The following is a 22,916-nucleotide window of genomic DNA, read 5'->3' as shown; positions in this document are numbered from 1 at the left end:
GTTAATTGTCAAATTATACTAAAAGAGGATGGGAGGTTATCTTTTGAATCAATGGCCTACCCTATGCTACGACTAGTTGTATGACCTGAGGAAGGTCAGCATAGCTTTCTGAACTGCAGCTGCTCATCTGACCTAGAGACAAATTGAACAAAATGTAATTTCTAGCTATTCTATTAGCATTACCAAGGTAAAGATGGCATCACTCCTGTCTGTTTCTTAACATGCCATGTTCCTTTTCCTATTTCCCTTTTGTGATATCAACCTAGGGGACCAAGTCACCCTGGTTTACCTGGGACTTTCTCAATTTTAGCACTGAAACTCTCACATCCCAAGAAAACTGGGAAAGCTGGTCACACTACACCAACCTATCCTTGATGTTCATTGTAACCTAACATATTACTTACATAAAACTGCAAATAGGCTGGAAAGACAGGTACTGTGATTTGTCCTGGATTCTGTATCCTAATAAAAAAAAAAAATAAGATAGGCTTTTTTACATTTCCCAGAACAGGTGAAAATATATTTTAAACCCCTAATGGGCAACAATTTTATAACTTTTCTTAGGATCCCATCCCATTGTTTAGCAATTGTTGCTCTTTCTGTTAGCTGCTGTCAAATCACTTCCAACTCATGGTGAGCACATGTGTACAGAGTAGGTCTGATTCATAGGGTTTTCAAGGTTGTGACCTTTCAGAAGTAAACTGCCATGCCCGTCTTCTGAGGTACCTCTGGGTGGGTTTGAACCACCAACCTTTTGGTTAGTGGCTTTGTGCTTAACTGTTTGCATCACTTAGGAAGCCCTAACAATCATTAAATTTTTTTTTTCTCCTTCTTCTAAGATCCTTAAGCTGTAGTGTAAGCCTATTTGCTCCTTTTTGTAGAAATGTAAACACCAAATGCTTTCAGACCTTATTAATATACGAAGGTGACTGAGATCACTTCAATATTCAAAACCTTGCTAGCTTGCTGCTCCCCCCTGCTTCACAAGTCTGATTATTGTTGTCATTATTTTTCCTATCCTGGCTGTCTTCCTTGTATGACCTTGGAGTCTGCTGCCTACCGGTTAAGTTGTTTGGGGAGCTTGGTTACCACTGCTACACTGCCAGAGGGCTCCCTGAGCAAAACACTTCCCTATGTTGTAGTGTCTCCTGATGGTTCTCTGATAGTGGCCCCCCCTCCCCGAGGCCTCAGGGTGCCAAATTTGCCTGGTGGGGTGTGGCAGCATGGCGTGAAGGGCCCTCTTCCAAACTTGGTATGTAGCATTCTCTTCTGCACCTCCGTGCACCTTTACCTGAGGCAGCACTGATTGCCTGCAGGTCTCACAAATCTGCTTATCAAAATGATTTTTAAACTTCTGCCTAGATTTCTTCTCTGTAGAGGGTAGTGCTTAGTTTTGCCAGTCAATTGGAAGATAGCTCTGTCCTGCATTTCCTTGTCTCTCTCATGTCTGTTTCAAAATTTTGTTTCCCCAAACCCAAAGCTCTCAAGAGTATCAATTTATGCAAAGAGATACCTGAAAGGGTACTAGACTACCAGTTCTAGAAGCAACCAGTCCCTGAATTCCAGCTTTGACTCACCTGGGGCATCCCATTACACTAGAAGAAGGACTCATATGAATCATTTAATGCACTACTTAAAACTGAGAAATGTATAGACCCATTCTAAGGGGGAAAGATGATTACAGATCCCCTAAACATCATTCTCAGGCTCTAGTTTTTAAACATTTTTATTAAAAAAATACAAGTTGTCACTTTGGATATCACCTAACAATAAGACAAGGAGAACAAACGTAACTGAGGTCCTGAAGTTGTGAGCAGTGTTCATTCAGAAGTTGATCATGTCAGTCTGCCCTCTCCGATATGGTAGTTACCAGCCACATGTAAAGGAGCCCTGGTGGTGCAACAGTTAAGCACTCGGTCGCTAACTGAAAAGTTGGCAGTTCAAACCCACCCAGTGGCTCCATGGGAGGAAGACTCGGCGATTGCTTCTGTAAAGATTACAGCCTAGAAAACCCTACGGGGCAGTTCTATTGTGTCACAAGGGGTCACTATGAGTCAAAATTGACTTGACAGCATCTAACAAAAACAACAGCCACATGTGCCTCTTGGATCTTTGAAATGTAGCAAGTACAAGTACGGAACTGAATGTTTAATTTTATTTAATTTTAACTGATTCAAATTTAACAACTGAAACTTGATTCAGTTATTTGAGAACGTTAAAAGTACATTTGGAAGAACTTAGGTAAGTGGATTACTTTTTCAAGTATTTGAACTAAGATGTCCTATAAGTGAGATATACACACCAGTTTTTGAAGACTTAGTATGAAAAAGTAATGTAAAATACCTCACTAATATTTTTATACTGATTGGTTAAGAGCTACGGCAGCTAACCAAAGGGTCAGCAATTCAAATCCACCAGCCACTCCTGCCCTTGTGGGGGCAGTTCTACTCTGTCCTATAGGGTCACTATGAGTTGGAATTGACTCGACATCAATGGGTTTGGAATCCATTTCACAATAGCCAAATCTTGGTTCTTTCAAAGGAGCTTCAACTCAAGTTTATATATTTTGCTACCCTAAAATGCCTCATGTCCCCCTCACTCTAAACCAACTCCCCCAGCTGGATCCAAATTCAGTCATCAGCTGTAATAGGTTTTGAGGTTCAAAACATTTTCTTCTCACAGTATTTTTTTCTGCCCTGCAATATATGTTAGCTGTCACCAGGTGGTAGTAGGGAGTGAGCACAGGGACCTGACTCCTAGGTTGCTCAGGACTGAGGGATAGCGGCAATCTGGCTACTCAAATCTCCTGGTATGTAAATAGGAGATTTCTATTCTGCAAAATTATAACATTTACGACTCCTTCTAGATAGGATAAGGCAATGAAAACATAAAGAAATATGAGATAAAAATGAATAGAAAGCAAAACAACACATAGGTAGCTTTTCTCCTCACCAAGTCAGCAGGCTATTTTAAGACTCCATTCGTTTTACACCAGTAGGCCTTTCCTAAGAAGTCCCTGGGTGGTGCAAATGATTATGCACTTGACAACTATTTGAAAGGCTGGTGATTTGAATCCATTCACAGGCGCCTTGGAAGACAGTCCTGGTGATCTGCTTCTGAAAGGTCACAGCCTTGAAAACTCTATGGAGCAGTTCTACCCTGCACACACTGTACCTCCACGAGTCAGAATCAACCCGAGGACAAGTAACAAGAACAACAGCAGGCCTTTTCTAAGCTTAAGACCTTCTACCAGAAACACTATCAGGATCCACATGGATTTCCTAGGTGCTTCTGAGCCATGAACTACTAGGAATTCCTACAACCTACTGGACACTCCCATTGACAGTCATTGCTCAAATTGCATTTACTTTAAATGCCTGTATGTTTCATTTGGAGACCCTAGCGGCGTAGTGGTAAGGTGATACAGCTGCTTCAAAGAGGTTGGCAGTTCAAATCCGCCAGGCACTCCTTGGAAACTCTACAGGGCAGTTCTACTCTGTCCTATTGGGTTGCTATGAGTCGGAATCGACTCGATGGCAGTGGGTGTGGTTTGGTTTTTGGATGTCTCATTTATTTATTTTTTTCCTTTCTATAAAGGCATTCTCTAAGCTCCTCCTTCCATTTAGCTTGTACTTTTTACTGTACAATGAGGAAGTTCGAGAATTTTAAAAATGTAAAAGGATGGGAGATAAACAAGGAAATTTTTATTTATTTACTTATCTACTTAAGTAAATAGATGTATGGGTGGATGGATGGATTTATGTTTTTACTTTCTAGGGGATTGGGAGAACAGTGTGATGATGGAGATCTTTTGAGCGGAGATGGCTGCTCAAGGACATGTGAACTGGAGGAAGGCTTCAACTGTGTAGGTGAGTTTAAGAGAACCTGCCTTGAGTATGTCATTATTTTTGTTCACGGTACCAGGGCCCCATTTTCAATAGCCACAGTCCTTTTGTGTCCTAAAGTAACTTAAAGAAGACAGAGGCTCTTCTTGCATAATCTCATGTGATCAATAGTCAAAGCTTTGGACAGCACTAGTTATTCAAAATTAGGTATTATGATGGAGAAATCAGTCTAACAATTGAGCTTGGAGGTCTCTCAGTGTCTTTGTGAGTTCTTGATATCCTGCAACATATAGCTTTGAGATAATAATATTTGGTGTGTTTATTATGTGTCAGGCACTGTTTAATTGTTTTATATATATTATCTTTTTTTTATCCTTACAGTAACTATGAGGAAACAAAACTGAAGCTCAGAGAGCTTAAATAACTTGTTTTGGATCATATAGCTGGAAGTGGTGAAACCAGGATTTGAACCAAGGAAGTGCAGCTCTAGAATCTGCATGTTAAGCCATTAGGTTTTACTGTCTCCTAGCTTAATGTTACCAAGGTTTTCTCTTGAGTGCTCGTGTCTAACTTCAAAATGTCAGTTAAATAGTACAATCATGTAGATTCTACGTACAATCAGGCATTCTAAGCCACAGGTAGTGCGAGGTGTCTCTTGGCATCTGCGTTTAATAGATAAGATCATGAAGGATGATGGAGGGTCAGACATTTTCTTAATCCTGGAGAATCACTGGCAATAAATTATAACTAGGAGGCTTTGACTCTAGACCCTTGCAACTCAGGGAGGTGGTCCAGAAGGCTTCTCCCAATTCTGATTTAAGCCAGAATCAATAAGTTTCTTCAGGGCAGATTATTTTCCTTTCCCATTTGCATTTGTTGCAATGATTCTGTAGAATATAACCATTTATTAAAGTTATTCTACATAGCAGTGCATTTTAAATATTTTAATGTCTCCAAATTGCAGGATAAAGTAGAATTTACTGAAGTGTTAAACACCGCATAGAACACACAAAGCCCCTATCTCTGGTGATTGTAGTGATCTTCCAATCCATCCATCCACCAGTCCATCCATCCACCCATCCAGCCGTCCACCCATCCGTCCATCTGTCTGTTCACCCATCTGCTCACCAACCCATCCACCCACCCATCCATCCAACAAGTACTTATTCAGTGCTCACTGTGTGCCACCAGTCTGATCAGGACCCTCTTCTCTACATGCATACGTATAGTCTACAAATGGCTTAGAATCCAGTTTCCCTCCTTTTCAGAAATCCCTACTACTAATTCCTGAGAGATGGGTCTCTAGTTTCTGCTTATATACTTCCAGCAGTGAAGAATGCACCTTGAAACAGACCGGTCTATTTAAATGTGGCTTTTTCTGTTATAAAATTCTCCCTTTTTCTGATTTGAAAGCTGAGTCCCAGAGAGTTTTAGCGACTCCTCCAAGGGCATACGATAAGGTCTCTGCAGAGCCAGCACTGGCACTCAACTTCCCTACTGTTTTATCAAGTGCTTTTTCCCTGCTATGGAGCTACAGGGAATACATTCTCTTTTTTCTGTTTTATTTGACTTCCATTCAGATATTTGAAATGCCTCCCCATTATTCTCCTTTCCAATCCAAACATCCCCTCATGTGATTAGGTTTCCAGACCCTTTCCTATTTACCCCAAACTGGCATGCTTCTTGTGGTCAATGCCCAGAAAGGAATTCAATCCTCCAGATGTGGTCGGGTTGTGCAGAATACACTGAACCAACTACCTCCCCTCTCTGTGCATATGTATTTGTTAATGACATCTATGTTTGCATCATTTCTTTTGGTCACCACATAGTTGGCTCATATTTAAAATATGTATGTATGTATGTATGTATACCTGTATATGTCCAAACACTGCTTTCTCCAACACAGCTCCATTTTCATTTAAATTAAGAGCTGACCTTGTTTTGTTTCTATCACATTTGACCCATTAAGTCTGGCCAATCTTTCCTTAGTCTCCAACTCCAGTAAGAGTATACCTAAATTATTTTAACTTTGCAGATATCTAGGATAATATATTCCACACCTTGACATCTGTTTCAGGGAGTAAGAAGTGCATAGTATGCTAAGCCCATTGTTCTACTCCATTATTTCTCAAAAGATATGGTTTGAAAGAACCATTATGAAATATGTTGTTTTAGATGGATTTGAAAAAACAGAGGGAAACATTTTAAGGCTGTGATTAAAAAAAAAGAATAAGTGGTGACTGGGTTATGAAGTTTTGGGGGTTATAAATGGAAACCGTGGTGGCGTAGTGGTTAAGTGGTACAGCTGCTAACCAAAAGGTCGACAGTTCAAACCCACCAGGGGCTCCTTGGAAACTCTACGGGGGCAGTTCTATTCTGTCCTATAGGGTCGCTATGAGTCAGAATTGACTCGATGGCAGTGGGTTGGTGGTGGAGTGGAGTTATAAATAGAACAGAAAACTGTATGGAGTCCCTGAGTGGTGCAAACAGTTAAGCACCGAACTATTAGCCAAAAGGTTGGTGGTTTGAACCTACTCAGAGGTGCCTTAGAAGACAGGCCTGAAGATCTGCTTCTGAAAGGCACGGCCTTGAAAATCCTATGGAGTGGTTCTACTTTGCACTCATGGGGTCGCCATGAATTGGAATTGACATGATGGTAGCCATCAACAACACGTGTGTGTGTGTACAAAATATATATGGAGAGAGAGAAGAATCATCGTGGGAGAGTCACATCAAATCTACCGGATACACACATATTAACTTTGGTGGAGTGGTTTGGGTAAGCCACGGGTTTGATGGACTGCTGGGGCTGAAAACCCAAAACAGGTTTAGAACCAAGTCCTAGGATCAGTGGCTTATTCCTGGCAAGTAAAGATCGATTTACTATAGAAGGGACTTAGGCTTGAAGAGATTATTAAGGAAAATAATTAATAGCTATATGTTGATGAGCAGCTGACAAATTGCTCGAACATTCCTGTGGTATTGCTGTGAAGAATTAAAAAAAAAAAACAGTAAATTTTAGTAATGGTGTTACTGAATATGTACCTAGGGGTTATTCGTTTTGAACCTTGGTCTTATTTTTAGGCTCTATTTTTTTTTGTTTGTTTGTTATTTTGTAGGAATGCAAAATTAGAATTGGGCTGTTAATGCCCCATATTTTGGTAGAAAACACAATAGAACTGAATAATGGTTTATACCTGCTTTTTACTTTTCCATTCTTGAAGAAAGTGAGTCTACAAATCCATAAAGAGTCAGTACTGTTCACTTAGTAGGGATTATCCTATGAGCAAGTATGGAACTTGTCCATCACATATAACTTGTTTTAAAACCCCAACAGTTTTTCCTAAGTATTTGCATCTCGCTGGTTTACTCTTGAAGACAATCACTCTGTCTCAGCTTGATGTAGCTGTGGTGTGATAGCAGGGCCATAGAACTGCATTCTGCATGTCTGGTTCAAATCCAAGCTCTATTGCTTACGAGTCAAGTGACCTTTGGCAAGCCACTTAAAGTCATTGACTTTGAGATTTCCTGTCTTTGAAACCAGCAAACAAAAAACGCACACCTCACATAGTTACCATAAGACTAAAATAAATAATACGTATCTAACCCTTATAAAAGTGAAACCCTTATAAATCTGGAGCCCATATAGTCAAGTTTCAGAACTTTTGTACAATTCAGCAACAATAAGTAATTGGGAAAAAAAAAAAAAAAAACCTCAAATACTTTAAAAACTATGAAGAGTATCCGAAGGTATAACACCATACCATTTATTAAAATCCCTTTCTTCTTTCACCTACTTCTTTTATATCCCCAGCTTCCCCTAAGTATCTCTCTCAACTATTCCTTAATATTTCTTTCTACACCTAGTCCACCACTGCTTTTTCTACATGTGTCTTCTCCCCCCAATTCCAAACATTTGCATAACTTTTTTTTATATATAGTTACGTGGTTCCTGGGTGACAGAAATTGTTTGTGCTGGGCTCCTAACCAAAAAGTTGGCAGTTTGAACCCACACAGTTTTTTTAGTGGTGTCAAGGAAGAAAGACCTGGCAATCTACTTCATAAAGATTACAACCAAGAAAACCCTACGGAACTCAGCTCTACTTGGTAACACTTGAGGTTGCCATGAGTTGGAATTGACAGCAGTGTTTTGTTTAGTCTTTTTTTCCCCTTTTGGTATTATATAGATGGACTCTACCTCGTTCAATAAAAAAAAAGAATCCTTCTTCTTTAGGTGTATGTGGTGTTTGTATGGTTTGTATGCAGTATGTGTATTATCTGTGTGTTTGGGGTGGGCATTAGACTGACTGGCAATTACAGAATTCTCTTTACTGGGGGCTGGAAAGAAATGTTATGAACATTCCCATTTTAATTTTTTTTCATGACATTTATAAAAATACTTTTTCAAGTGCTATATTTCTTGGCAGGGGAACCAAGCCTGTGCTACATCTATGAGGGAGATGGGATATGTGAGTCCTTTGAGAAGGAAACCAGCATCTTAGACTGTGGGCTCTATACTCCCAAAGGATACTTGGATCAGTGGGCTACTCAAGCTTACTCCTCTCATGAAGACAAGAAGAAATGTCCTGTTTCCTTGGTAACTGGAGAACCTCATTCCATGGTAAGTCAAGCCAGACAGAGTCAAGACTGAACAAAATTGTGAAGTGACTTCTGCAGATATTTAATGAGAGTTTACATTTTTCTCCTGATTTTACCAATTTTACCATCAAATGTAGCCCTTGCTGAACTCAAAACAAGGTAATGTTAAGTGAAAATCTTCTAGACTAGCAATTAACCACCGCCCCCCCCCCCATACACACACAGAGGCACACACACTTACTTGCACTACTTTTCATGTAGGGATGTTTGGTCTATGCAATGACTAACTCCAAGGCATACCTGAGCATCTCAAAGTTTAACTTATAAGTACACATATCAGAAATTACACTTGGGCTTTGAATTTAAGAGAATTTAATTTAAAAGAAAGGAACAGTAATGAATCAGAAAGCCTGGATTACACTACTGGGTCTACTTTTATTACCACTAAATGATGTTTGGCAAGGCACTTGACCCCTTTGGGCCCTAGTTTTCTCATATGTAAAAGAGATATAAAGACATTTTTATTATTGAAGAAATCTTCAGAGTTAGTACTAAAAATAAATGTATAGGTATACGGTTCTCCCTGTATATTTACCTATATAAACTATATAAAAATATAGGTAAGAGATATTCTGAACACTCTAAGATGCTATACCAATGACTTTTATGAATTTATTTGACTGTTCAAAAGATGAAGAGCTCTTGGCTCTTGGGTACCATTCCAGATGCTTCAATTACCAAACAAACTGTTCCATTTATTATAATAATAGGCGGTATAGTCCCTTCACAGAAGTGAGATTTAGTCCTTGAAGTATTTTAGGCGAGGACGAAATAATTGAATTTTTAGATCCAAGGTGACATCCCCAAGGAGACTGAGGAATCAGCCATAGTTGGTGCTTCAGTTTAAGGAACTCATCAAGGACTCAAGTGTCTTCCAGATTCTGGTCCTTCCGTCCTTGGCTTGCCGTTTCTTCCTCCTGCTCATAAGATGGCCTCTGATCCTCTAGTCATGAAGTCAGCATTTCAGGCAGGAAGAAGGGGAAGGTCAATGGGAAATAGGTGAATGCTAACTGAGTCTTTCCTTTTTTTTTTTTTTGAGAAAAATGCAGCTTTTCTGGAAGTCTAACATTATAGCCTTCTACCAGCATCTTACTGGTCAGATCCAGGTTACTTCATCACCCTTCACTGTAAGGGAGTCTAAGGAGATCAGCATTTTAAAACTGGATACATGGCCACCTTGAACAAAACTGGGGTTCGTTAATGAGAAAGAAAGAGAAAATGGATATGGATGGGCAACTAGCCGTGTCTGCCACACTCTCTCAGCCTAATTCTGGAATCTTACTGCAGGAGTCCTGGTGTCTAATGACAGGAAGCCAGGAAAGTTGGGAGCTTCTGAGTTAGTGATAGCTCTCTGAAGTGGCTTTTAGTCTAGCCTGTCTGTCTTCCCTAAGTGAAGTGGAAGAAATTTCCTGAAGTTTCACTGTTCTGGCTCCTTTACCCAGCTGAATCCTCAGTGCTTCCCTGTCTCAATAGATCACTCCAGGGGCCAGCCCATCTTGTATGGTAAGGACCTAACCATCATCATAGACTTCATGGCTAATCCTAGGAGCAGTTGCCTGAGATGCACCAGGATATTCTTTGGACAAATTCTGGGCTGACAGTGGGCTGAAGGTTGTCGTGCGCATTTTTCTACCCTGGCAAGTTATATCTTGAGGTTAACAGAACATTTAGAAATTCTTCTACATTGAGAAAAGTTTTCTGCTAATAATGTGATCATTAGGGAGAAAAACTTTGGTTTTGTGTTGGAGTGTTACTTTCTCATCACTTATGTCTCACCCTGTACACTTAATTTTTGGTTGAAATTGTATTTCAGATTTGCACATCATATCATCCAGACTTACCTGAACACCGTCCCCTTACTGGCTGGTTTCCCTGTGCCACCAGTGGAAATAGATCTCAGCATGAAGGGAGTGAGCAGCCAGAAGGTAGCCTGGGGAGAGAAGATGAGGTTTGGCTCCAAGTGAGTGACCTGAATAGCTTTTCGTGAAGGCTGTAGATTGTATGCGTGTGTGTGTGTGTGTGTGTGTGTGTGTGTGTGTTAAGATGGTTTTGAATGGGCAGTTAGGAAGTTTCTTTGTTATCTCAGTTTTTAGGTTTTTGAATTTATTTTTACTTTTGAATTTTTGGACTTCTTCCTTTATGAATAATCCTTTTATCAGAGTGTAACAGATACAGAGAAAAGTGTACAAATTGGATACGTAGAGCTCAGTGAATTTTTACAGTCAATACTCTCTCTAACCACCACCTGAATCAAGCAATAGAGTATTAGCATCACTCCAAAAGACTCTCTCTTGCCCTTTCCCAGTCATTACCCTACAAAGGTATCTACTATTTTTACTACTCTCACCATAGGTTAGTTTTGCCTATTTTTGAACTTTATATGAAAATATATATATAGCACAGACTCTTTGTGTCTGATTCTTTTTCACTCAGCAGTATATACGTGGAATTCATGTATGTTGCATCATTTAGGAACAGTGTACGTATTTTCATTGCTATGTAGCATTCCACTGTATGGATATACCACAATGTATTTATCCATTCTAAAATTGATGAACATTTGGGTTGTTTTCAGTTTTTCAGTACTGCAAATAGTTCTGCTATATTTCTATACATTCCTTTTTGGTGAATGTATTTAAAGAATGCATTTGTGTGTATATTTGTATATCTATATTATATCTATAAAACCAAAACCAAAAGCATTGCCGTGGAGTCAATTTCAACTCATACAACCCTACAAGACAGAGTAGAGCTGCTCCATAGGGTTTCCAAGGAGCAACTGGTAGATTTGAACTACCAACATTTTGATTAGCAGCCGAGCTCTTAACTACTGTGCCACCAGGGCTCCATGTTATATACAAAACCAGAAAACCAAAGCTGTCGCCATCAAGTCATAGCACAACTTATGGTGACCCGATAGGTATAAAATAAGGACCCCTGCTGGAGTAACGGTTAAGCTCTCGGTTACTAACCAAAAGATTGGTGGTTCAAACCCACCTAGAAGTTCCATAGGAGAAAGACCTGGCAACCTGCTTCTGTAAAGGTTGCAGCCTAGGAAACCCTATGGGGTGGCTCTACTCTGTTACATTGGGTTGCTATGAGTCAAAATTCAACTTGATGGCACCTAACAACGCCAACATATTTAAAATATGTCTACTGGATTATAAGCATGCGGATGATCAGTTTAGTAGTTAATCACAAATAGTTTTCCAAAGTTGTACTAATTTATACGCTTACCAGAGGTTCATGAATGTTCCAGTTGCTTCACATTTCACCAACACTTGGTATTTTAAGACTTAATGTCAATCATTTTGTTGAGTGTATATTGACATCTCCCTGTGATTTCAATTTGTGCTTCCATGAAGATTAATGAGATTGGGAGCCTTTTATATGTGTGTTTTTCCATTTGAATATCCTCTTGTTTTTAAAGTACATATTTAAGTCTTTTGCCCATTTTCTGTTGGATTATCTGTCATTTTTTTCCTCTTTTGTATGACTTCTTTCATAAATTCTGAATATAAATCCTTTTTATATGTTATTTAATATGTTATTTTTTTATGTGTTATTTAATATATTCCAACACTCTATGGCTTACCTTTTCTTTGCCTTAAGAGTATTTCTAGATGAACAGAAGAAGTTCTGCATTTTAGAAGTCTAATTTATTTATCTTTTCCTTTATGATTAGTGCTTTTTGGTATTGTATTAAAAAATACTTGTGTATCATAAAGATATAATTCTGCATGTTACAAAAAAAAACCCAAACCAAACCCAGTGCCGTCGAGTCAATTCCGACTCATAGCGACCCTATAGAACAGGGTAGAACTGCCCCATGGAGTTTCCAAGGAGTGCCTGGCAGATTCAAACTGCCGACCCTTTGGTTAGCAGCTGTAGCACTTAACCACTACACCACCAGGGTTTCCAAGTGTTTCCTTCTAGAAATGTTACTGTTTTACGTTTCATATTTAGGTCTCCAATCCATCTGGCATTTTTGCGTATTGTGTGAGGTAGGGATCAAGACTTTCTTTTCCCAGATTAAAAATTTCTTTTCCCCACTAGGCTGCACTGTGTCATCTTTGTTAAAAGTCAGCTAACAATATATATGTGGAGTTCTGTTTATTGATTCTCTATTTTAAGCTATTGGTTGTTTATCCCTGCACCAGTAGCATACTGTATTAATTACTGAATATTTTTAATGAGTTTAAACATTTGGTAATGTAAGTCTGACAACTTTATTCTAGATTATTCTGGCTATTCTCAATCCTTTGAATTTCCATATAAATTGAAAGATTAATCTTTTACACACACACACTAATGCAATTTTGACTGGAATTTTATTTAATCTATAAGTCAATTAGAGTTTTCTCTTTAAAATGTTGAGTCTTCTAATATCCCTGCAAGTACTTAGTCCTTTTTTAATTTCTTTTATCATTTTGTAGTTTTCTGAGAATGGGAGTTGAATTTTATCAAATACTTTATTCTGCATCTGTTGAGATGATTGCATGGTTTTGCCCTTATTCTATTAATGTGTTGACTTACACTGGTAAACTTTTAAAAGTTATGTACTTGGAAAAAAATTGGGGGTAATGCATTATTCTTTGTAAATAGTTTTTTGTTCTGTTTCAGAATATTTTGTTAAGTATTTTTTAAAAATTTGTGTTTATTAGAACTTCTAATTTTATTTTAATTTTTTTTAGGTTTTATGATCAAAGTTATGTTTGAGTCCTAAAACAAGTTTCTTTATTTCCCAATTTTCTGGGAAAATTTGTATAAGGTTGGTATTAATTTTGGAGGTAGTGACCAGTGATGCTATCTGAGCCTGGAATTTTCTTTGAGGAAAAATTTTAAATTATGGATGGAATTTTTAAAATAAATTTGGAAAAATTTACATTTTAAATTTTTTCTTAGGTCCATTTTGGTGAGTTGGGTTTGTTTTTCTTTGAGAAATCCATAGAGTTCTTCTAAATTTCAAGTTTATTAGCATTAAATTTTTACTTAGTTGAAAGGTAATCTCTGGGAGTAGTTTCAGCTTGATGTTTAAAGGATTTCTCAAGGTGGTAGTCTCAGGGGTTCCCCAGGTCTCTATCAATCTAGTAAGTCTGGCCTTTTTTTAAGATTTTGAGTTTTGCTTTACAATTTCTCCCACTCTATTCAGGGCCATCTATTGTGTCTTAGGTGGCCACTTACAAGCTTGGTATTAAGTTTTTGATAACATTTTCTTATTTTATTTGTAATGTTTTCAGGATCTTCAGGACCTTTAATCACTCATGCTATTGCTAATTTGTGGCTTCTCTTTTATTTATTTTTTTGTTCAGTCTTGCTAAGGGTTTATTAATTTTATCAGTCTTTTAAAAGAACCAACTTCTAGCTCTGTTTATTTTCTGTATTGTACGGTCTTTGCATATACATATATTTCATATACATGTATTTGTGTATATGTTTCTTCTCTTCTTTATTTCCTTCCTTTTTATATTTATATTAACTTTTCTTTTTCTAGTAACTTGAGGTGGTGCTTAGACAATTGATTTTTAGATTTTCATCTTTTTATATATATGCATTTATGGCTATAAGTTTTCTTCTTAGTGTGACTTAAGCTATAAGCCACCCGTTTTTATATGACTTATTTCTGTTATCACTCGGTTCAAGCATATTTTCTACTTTTCATTGTGATTTTTTTTTTACCTCTGAGTTATTTGTAAGTGTGCTGCTTAACTTTCAAACCTTTGTGAATTTTTTAGTTATCTTTTTGCTTTTGATTTATGGTTAATTCCTCTGTGACCAAATAATGTATTCTGTATAATTTTAATTCTTTAAAATTTACTGAGCTTTGCATGATGGATCAGCATATGGCCAATTTTGGTAAATATTTCACATACTTTGAAAGGAATGTGTAGTTTTCAATTGTTGGGTGCAGTATTCTATATATATAAGTCAAGTGTTTCCATCTTCTTGCTGAAATTTTCTATATCATATATGTCTTGTCTGGGTTCTCTAGAGAAGCAAAACCAGTAAAGCGTATGAATATATAGAGAGGCAGATTTATATCAAGGAAATGGCTCACTGGTTGTAGAGGCTGGAAAGTCCCAAGTCCCTGGGTCAGGCTGGAGGCTTCTCCTGATTCACTTAGCTTCAGGGGCTGTCGAACCCAAGAACAGCAGGTCAGATAGCAAGGCTCTTGGTTACAGGCTGCCGAGACCAATGAATGCTGAGATCGGCAGGCAAGATATCAGGTAAGCTGCTAGCTCCAGTCCCAAGAATTGGAAGTCAGACAAACAGAAGCCAGCTGCAGGATCCAAAGTGAGCAAAAACCAGTGAGCCTTGCCAGAAAGTCCACCTATATTGGATGTAGGCCACATCCCCAAGGAAACTCCCTTTCAACTGATTGGCACCTCACAGCAGAGCCCATCATGGAGATGATCACATTATATTAATTCTCATCATGATAACATGATCACAAATGATCACATCATTATACAACTGCCAAACTACATCATAACTGCCAAACCACTGAGAATCATGGCCTGGTCAAACTGACGCACAACCTTAATGATCACAATATATATTTTGTATATATAAATTTTTTTTTCTGATATTTTGTTTGCTGTTTCCATCAGTTACGATATGTGTTAATATCTCCCATCAAAATCTTGGAATTGTGTGTTTCTCATATAGTTTGTATACATTGTTTTATACATTGGGAAACTATATTTATTATTAGGTATGCAGGCAGTCCTTGCTTTACAGGATAGTGGAGGACTGTAAAAATGATGGTGCAAACTGAAACTATGGAGAGAAACCTAAATAATCGATGGAAAAATTACAATTTTTCTGTGGCCTTTAAAATTTTTTTGTCACAATGTTAAAAACTTTCCTAGTTATACATGGGTGTATAAATTTAAAAAATAGTAAAACTTAACATTTATTTAGCTCACTATAATTTAAAGCAGTAGAAACATTAAGAATTAAAATGTTTCATTTCTTTGTAAAAACCTTATCAAGAGAAGTTTGAACAGTGCCTGCCTTCTTTTTCTCATCATGACTGACATTACAAAGCAAATGTTTTTTCTATGCCTTGGTGAATTGTCACACTCCTGTCTGAGTCTGGATCAGCTCTCAACATTTTATCCTTTGCAGTTTCAATGTCAGAAGATATAGTGAGAGTTCCATTAATGTGAATTTTCTGTTGGTATCGCTTCCTCAGGGACTCCACATATCTAGAATCTCTCAAATGGTTTCAGCGCCACCATTCCCCCAGTCAGCTGTTTTTCTGTAACTCCATTTCCATTTCATTCCAGCATTAGCACTTTTCCTTGCTCTGTGGCACTTTCCCCTTTGTTGGTTAATTCCCTGTTTTGACTACCCATTTTTATAAAATGTCTTGTGCATTTGTCACTGGAAATCAGGAGGCAACCTGACTAGACACTTTCCTGTCTGTCTGGAAAGTGAATAACCGATACACAGTGACTGATAAATGACAGATATTGAAAGAAGTGATGTGATTGGTCACTGATTATGATGCACATCTGTTATTTTCATAATGACTTGCGGACAAAAGAGCTGTTTGTGAAGTTTGTGCTTTATGGAGTTATAATCAATATACTATGTTCACTGAAATTTAAACAATGTTATTGAGGGGGTGGGTGTTATTTAACTAAATTGTGATAACAGAGATTCGTATATATTGTAACTTTCTAAAGTTAAAACTGCCAGTGTGTAATTTTAGAATTTTTATATCTACCTACTGGATTATCTAGGTTAACATTATGAAATGTCTTCTTTATATCTGCTACTACTTCTTTTTCTTTAATGTAAACTTTGATAATTAGCATAGCCATACCAATAACAGCTAGTTTTTTGTTTATGTTTGCATGTCTTCTCCCATCTTAATATTTTTAACCTTTCTATATAACTATATTTAATATGCTTCACTTATAATCAGCATATAATTTCTAAAAATATATAGTAGTCTAAAATTCTTTGTATTCCAATTGGAATATTTGGCCCCCACGTGTCTGTCAGTTTGTCATACTGTGGGGACTTGTGTGTTGCTGGGATGCTGGAAGCTATGCAACCGGTATTCAGATACCAGCAGGGTCACCCATGGAGGACAGGTTTCAGCTGAGGCTAAGACAGACGAGGAAGAAGGACCCGGCAGTCTGCTCCTGAAAACCATTAGGCAGTGAAAACCTTATGAATAGCAGTGGAACATTGTCTAATATAGTGCTGGAAGATGAGCCCCCCAGGTTGGAAGGCACTCAAAAGATGACTGGGGAAGAGCTCCCTCCTCAAAGTAGAGTCAACCTTAATGACGTGGATGGAGTAAAGCTTCTGGGACCTTCATTCGCTGATGTGGCATGACTCAAAATGAGAAGAAACAGCTGCAAACATCCATTAATAATCATAACCTGGAATGTACGAAGTATGAATCTAGGAAAATTGGAAATCGTCAAAAATGAAATGGAACGCATAAACATTGATATTCTAGGCATTAGTGAGCTGAAATGGACTGGTGTTGGCCATTTTGAATCAGACAATCATATAGTCTACTATGCTGGGAATGATAACTTGAAGAGGAATGGTGTTGCATTCATTGTCAAAAAGAACGTTTCAAGGTCTATCCTGAAGTACAACCCTGTCCGTGGTAGGATAATATCTGTATGCCTACAAGGAAGACCAGTTAATACGACTATTATTCAAATTTACGCACCAACCACTAGGGCCAAACATGAAGAAATAGAAGATTTTTCATCAGCTGTTACAGTCTGAAATTGATCGAACGTGCAATCAAGATGCATTGATAATTACTGGCAATTGGAATGCAAAAGTTGGAAACAAAGAACAAGGATTAGTAGTTGGAAACTATGGCCTTGGGGATAGAAACAATGCTGGAGATTGAATGATAGAATTTTGCAAGACCAATGACTTCTTCATTGCAAATACCTTCTTTCACCAACATAAACGGCGACTATACACATGGACCTTGCCAGATACAACACACAGAAATCAAATTGACTACATCTGTGGAAAGAGACGATGGAAAAGCTCAATATCATCAGTGAGAACAAAGCCAGGGGCCAACTGTGGAATAGACCACCAATTGCTCATATGCAAGTTCAACCTGAAACTGAAGAAAATCAGAACAAGTCCACGAGAGCCAAAATATGACTTTGAGTATATCCCACATGAATTGAGAGACCATCTGAAGAATAGATTTGATGCATTGAACACTAGTGACCACAGACCAAACGAGTTGTGGAATGACATCAAGGACATCATCCATGAAGAAAGCAAGAGGTCATTGAAAAGACAGGAAAGAAAAGACCAAGATGGATGTCAGAGGAGGCTCTGAAACTTGCTCTTGAGCATTGAGCAGCTAAAGCTAAAGGAAGAATTGATGAAGTAAAAGAACTGAACAGAAGATTTCAAAGGGCCTCTCAAGAAGACAAAGTAAAATATTATAATGACATGTGCAAAGAGCTGGAGATGGAAAACCAAAAGGGAAGAACGCGATCAGCGTTTCTCAAGCTGAAAGAACTGAAGAAAAATTCAAGTCTCGAGTTGCAATAGCAAGGGATTCCATGGGGAAAATATTAAACGACGCAGGAAGCATCAAAAGAAGATGGAAGGAATACACAGAGTCATTATACCAAAAAGAATTAGTTGATATTCAACCATTTCAAGAAGTGGCATATGATCAGGAACTGGTGGTACTGAAGGAAGAAGTCCAAGCTGCTCTGAAGGCATTGGCAAAAAACAAGGCTCCAGGAATTGACGGAATATCAATTGAGATGTTTCAACAAACAGATGCAGCGCCAGAGGTGCTCACTCATCTATGCCAAGAAATATGGAAGACAGCTTCCTGGCCAACTGATTGGAAGAGATCCATATTTATGCCTATTCCCAAGAAAGGTGATCCAAACGAATGTGGAAATTATAGAACAATATCATTAATATCACACGCAAGCAAAATTTTGCTGAAGATCATTCAAAAACGGCTGCAGCAGTATATCGACAGGCAACTACCAGAAATTCAGGCTGGTTTCAGAAGAGGACATGGAACCAGGGATATCACTGTTGATGTCAGATGAATCCTGGCTGAAAGCAGAGAGTACCGGAAGGATGTTTACTTGTGTTTTACTGACTATGCAAAGGCATTCGACTGTGTGGGTCATAACAAACTATGGATAATGCTGCCAAGAATGGGAATTCCAGAACACTTAATTGTGCTCATGAGGAACCTTTACATAGATCAAGAGGCAGTTGTTCAGACAGAACAAGGGGATACTGATTGGTTTAAAGTCAGGAAAGGTGTGCATCAGGGTTGTATTCTTTCACCATACCTACTTAATCTGTATGCTGAACAAATAATCCGAGAAGCTGGACTATATGAAGAAGAACGGGGCATCAGGATTGGAGGAAGACTCATTAACAACCTGTGTTATGCAGATGATACAACCTTGCTTGCTGAAAGTGAAGAGGACTTGAAACGCTTACTAATGAAGATCAAAGACCACAGCCTTCAGTATGGATTACACCTCAACATAAAGAAAACAAAAATCCTCACAACTGGACCAGTGAGCAACATCATGGTAAACGGAAAAAAGATTGAAGTTGTCAAAGATTTCATTTTACTTGGATCCACAATCAACAGCCATGGAAGGAGCAGTCAAGAAATCAAAAGACACATTGCATTGGGCAAATCTGCTGCAAAGGGCCTCTTCAAAGTGTTGAAGAGCAAAGATGTCACCCTGAAGACTGAGGTGCGTCTGACCCAAGCCATGGTATTTTCAATCACATCATATGCATGTGAAAGCTGGACAATGAATAAGGAACTGAAGAAGAGTTGACACCTTTGAATTGTGGTGTTGGCAAAGAATATTGAATATACCACGGACTGCCAAAAGAACGAACAAATCTGTCTTGGACGAAGTACGGCCAGAATGCTCCTTAGAGGCAAGGATGGCGAGACTGCGTCTTACATACTTTGGACATGTTGTCAGGAGGGATCAGTCCCTGGAAAAGGACATGATGCTTGGCAGAGCACAGGGTCAGTGGAAAAGAGGAAGACCGTCAACGAGGAGGATTGACACAGTGGCTGCAACAATGAGCTCAAGCATAACAATGATTGTAAGGATGGCGCAGGACCGGGAGGTGTTTCATTCTGTTGTGCATAGGGTCGCTATGAGTCCGAACCGACTTGACGGCACCTGACAACAACAACATATTTAATGTAATTAATTATGTTTAGTTTTAAATCTACCAACTTCCTCTTTCTTCATTTATTCCACATGTTATTGGTGTCCTTTTTTCTCTTTCTTGTTTTCTTTTGAACAAGTAGTTTTATTATTCTATTAGGTTGTTAGTTGTACTTCTATTCTGTTGGTTAAGTGGCTACACTAGAGATTACAGCATGCATCTTTAGTTTATTGGAGTCTGCTATAAATTAATACTTTTGCAATTCTGTCGCTAGTCAGAGTACCTTAGAATACTTTAACTCCATTTACTGCTTCCTGATTTTTTAAGTTAGTGTAGTTTTAAATTACTCAGTATTTACCCTCTCCAGTGCATATCTTAATCTTTTCTACATTTCTATGCTTCCGTCTGAGATTCTTTTTATTCAGCTTGAGGAAATCTACTTACTATTTCTTTCAATATGGGTCTGCTGGCAATGAATTCTCCTTAGGGCTTTGTGTGTTTGCAAATACCATTTATGAACAGTATCCTTGCTTAGTATAGAATACTAGGTGGCCAATTGCTTTCTTTCGTCATGTTGCCTTTTTACCTACATAGTTTCTTTGGAGAGTCAGCCACACGTCCGAGATCTATTTCTTTGAAGGCAATGTCTTTTATTCTCTGGTGCTTTTAATTTTTTTTTCTTGTCTTTTGTTTGAACAGTTGTACTATTATCTTCCTAGGCCTATTTCTCTTTGCATGTATCTAGCTAAAACTTTTTACGCTTCTTTAATCTGTAGCTTGATATCTTTATTTAGTTTTGGGAAAATCTTTTCAAATATTGCTCCTGCTCATTCATTCTCTCTTTTTCTTAGACTCCAAATATACGTAAGAAAGACTTGCTTTCAGTATATCCGTTGTCCTTTTTCTCTTTTTTCTATTTTAAATTCCCTTTTGTCTCCTGCTGTATCCTGATTATTTTCTACTGATATAACTCCTTTTTCACTAATTCCAGCTTTTCCTGTATATAATCAGCTGTTAAACTGTTTATTGAATTCTTAATCTTTTATTATATTTTAATTACAGAATACCTATCTAATTTTTTTCTAGATTTTTTTATTTCTTTGAAATTCTTCATCTTATAGTCTTTTAAAAATATATTACTCACAATTATTTGTGTTAACACCAATATCTTAGTGACCCAGCATCTGATTTTACTGTTTTCTTTCTTTAATTTTCTTTCATTTGGGCTTATTTACTATTATACTAAATAATGTAATAACTGAATATTATTCGCCATGAATAAATTTTGGAGACCTTGGTTAGAATCATATTTTCCCTAAAGTAATTTATTTTTGCTTTTTGACATGTAGTACATTTGGGAAAGCTCACCTTGATCTAGTCAGTAATTAAGATGACTCAAGCTTATACTTATATCTTTGCGAGTCCTGATATATTTTCAGTTTTTCTTCTCTCCTAAAGGCATTTTTTTTTTTTTAAGCCTTTCAGGAGTCTCAAATGAAAGCATCTATTAAGCCCTCCACCTTTATAATCTGTGACCCACATTTCTATCTCCTCAACAGTGTATATCTGCCAAAAGCTCTGCTTAACTTCCTGGCCTCTCACCTGCTATTTTTCTCTGTGTTTTTTTTACACTCTTATTCTGCATAGATTCAGAATTAAAAAATACCTCAGCAGCAAAAGTGTCATAAAATGTTAGGTTCTCTTCAATATATGGGTCTTTTTTTTGTTTGTGATATTGGTCTTTTAAGTTCTGACTGCCTTGGGAACCCACAAATACCTTCAAACTTTTTCCTTTTTACTTCATCCATATTTTATAGTTGTCAAGTATACTTGTTGCACTGTAAGCTACTTCATCATAGCTGAAAGCAGAAATCTCCCTTTTAATGTAAATCAGCTAAGTACCTCATGTATTTTAGGCTTGTACCCTGTCCTTACTATATGTGATCTAGGAGTAGTAGTCCTTGTATAAGAAAAAAAAAAAAATTTATGAAAAATATTAAGAGAAGTTAGCACCAGGAGAAAGCAAATAATAAAAACTAGAGCAGAATTAAATGCAATAGAAAACAGAAAAACAATTGAAAAAGTTAACAAGACCAAAAGCAGGTTCTTTGAAAAAATTAACGAAATCAATAAACCACTGACCAAACTGACAACAGAAAAACAGGGGAGGGAGCAAATAACCCGAATAAGAAGTGAGATGGGTGGTATCACAACAGACTCAACTGAAATTAAGAGTCATATCAGATTACTATGAAAATTTGTACTCTAACGAATTTGAGAACCTAGAAGAAATGGACAAATTTCTAGAAACACACTACCTACCTAAACTAACAAAACCAGAGGTAGAACAACTAAATAAACCCATAACAAAAGAAGAGATTAAAAAGATAATTAAAAAACTCCCAACAAGAAAAAAAAAAGAAAGAAAATTTGGTTTGCATAAATCTATCCATTAACTATTGTTATCTAGTCGATTCTGATTCATACCAATTGTGTAGGACAGAGTAGAACTGCCCCATAGGGTTTCCAAGGCTGTAATCTTTATGGAAGCAGACTGCTACATCCTTCTCTTGAGCATGTAGCGGGTTGGTGAGTTCAAACCACCCAACTTTCAGTAGCAACCAAGCACTTAACTACTGTGCCACCAGGGCTCCATGCATAAATCCACATGATACCAAAGAAAACAGAAAGTGATTTTAAAATATAGGCTGATTAGTTTTTTTTTTTTTAACTTAAGTTTTCTGAGAATTGTAAGATTTCTGAGCTTTTAGTGTTCCTTCTAGTACCCGTTACACTTGATACACAAATTTGATTTGTATGCAATAGATCAGAGACAAATTTATTGCACAAGTGAGAAAAAATTGGATTAGAAAACATTAGCCTTGGAAAAATCTTTTCAAAATCCTTGGTTTACTAAAATGCTACTTTCCTAGCAAAATTTACTATCATTTCTGTTCATGTTTATGGAAATAACTTGTCTATCTTAGTTTCCTTAGTTTCTTCTATTCTTTAGCCAGTAAACCAAGAACATTGGGATTTTCTCTTAAATATGAGGAGGCTTGGTGGTGCGGTGGTTAAGCACTTGGCTGCTAACCAAAAGGTCAGAGGATCGAATCCACCAGCCACTCCAAGAGAGAAGGACCTAGCAATCACTTCTGTAAAGATTACAGTTTTGGAAGCCCTACAGGGCAGTTCTGTTGTTGTTAGGTGCTGTCACGT

General features: G+C 37.6%; 1 protein-coding gene across 1 annotated transcript in view; it reads left to right on the top strand.

Moving 5' to 3' along the window:
- PAPPA2 (pappalysin 2) overlaps positions 1-22,916 on the top strand; it is a 341,782-nt gene that overhangs the window by 166,145 nt on the left and 152,721 nt on the right. Inside the window, exons 9-11 of the mRNA XM_003410880.4 lie at positions 3,778-3,869; positions 8,273-8,466; positions 10,318-10,464. Coding sequence (XP_003410928.2) covers positions 3,778-3,869; positions 8,273-8,466; positions 10,318-10,464 — 433 coding nt within the window. The remainder of the gene's footprint in view (positions 1-3,777; positions 3,870-8,272; positions 8,467-10,317; positions 10,465-22,916) is intronic.

This window comes from Loxodonta africana, chromosome 25 (genome assembly GCF_030014295.1).
Source record: "Loxodonta africana isolate mLoxAfr1 chromosome 25, mLoxAfr1.hap2, whole genome shotgun sequence".
NCBI classification, from domain to species: Eukaryota; Metazoa; Chordata; class Mammalia; order Proboscidea; family Elephantidae; genus Loxodonta; species Loxodonta africana.
This window is presented reverse-complemented; position numbering and strand designations above follow the sequence as displayed.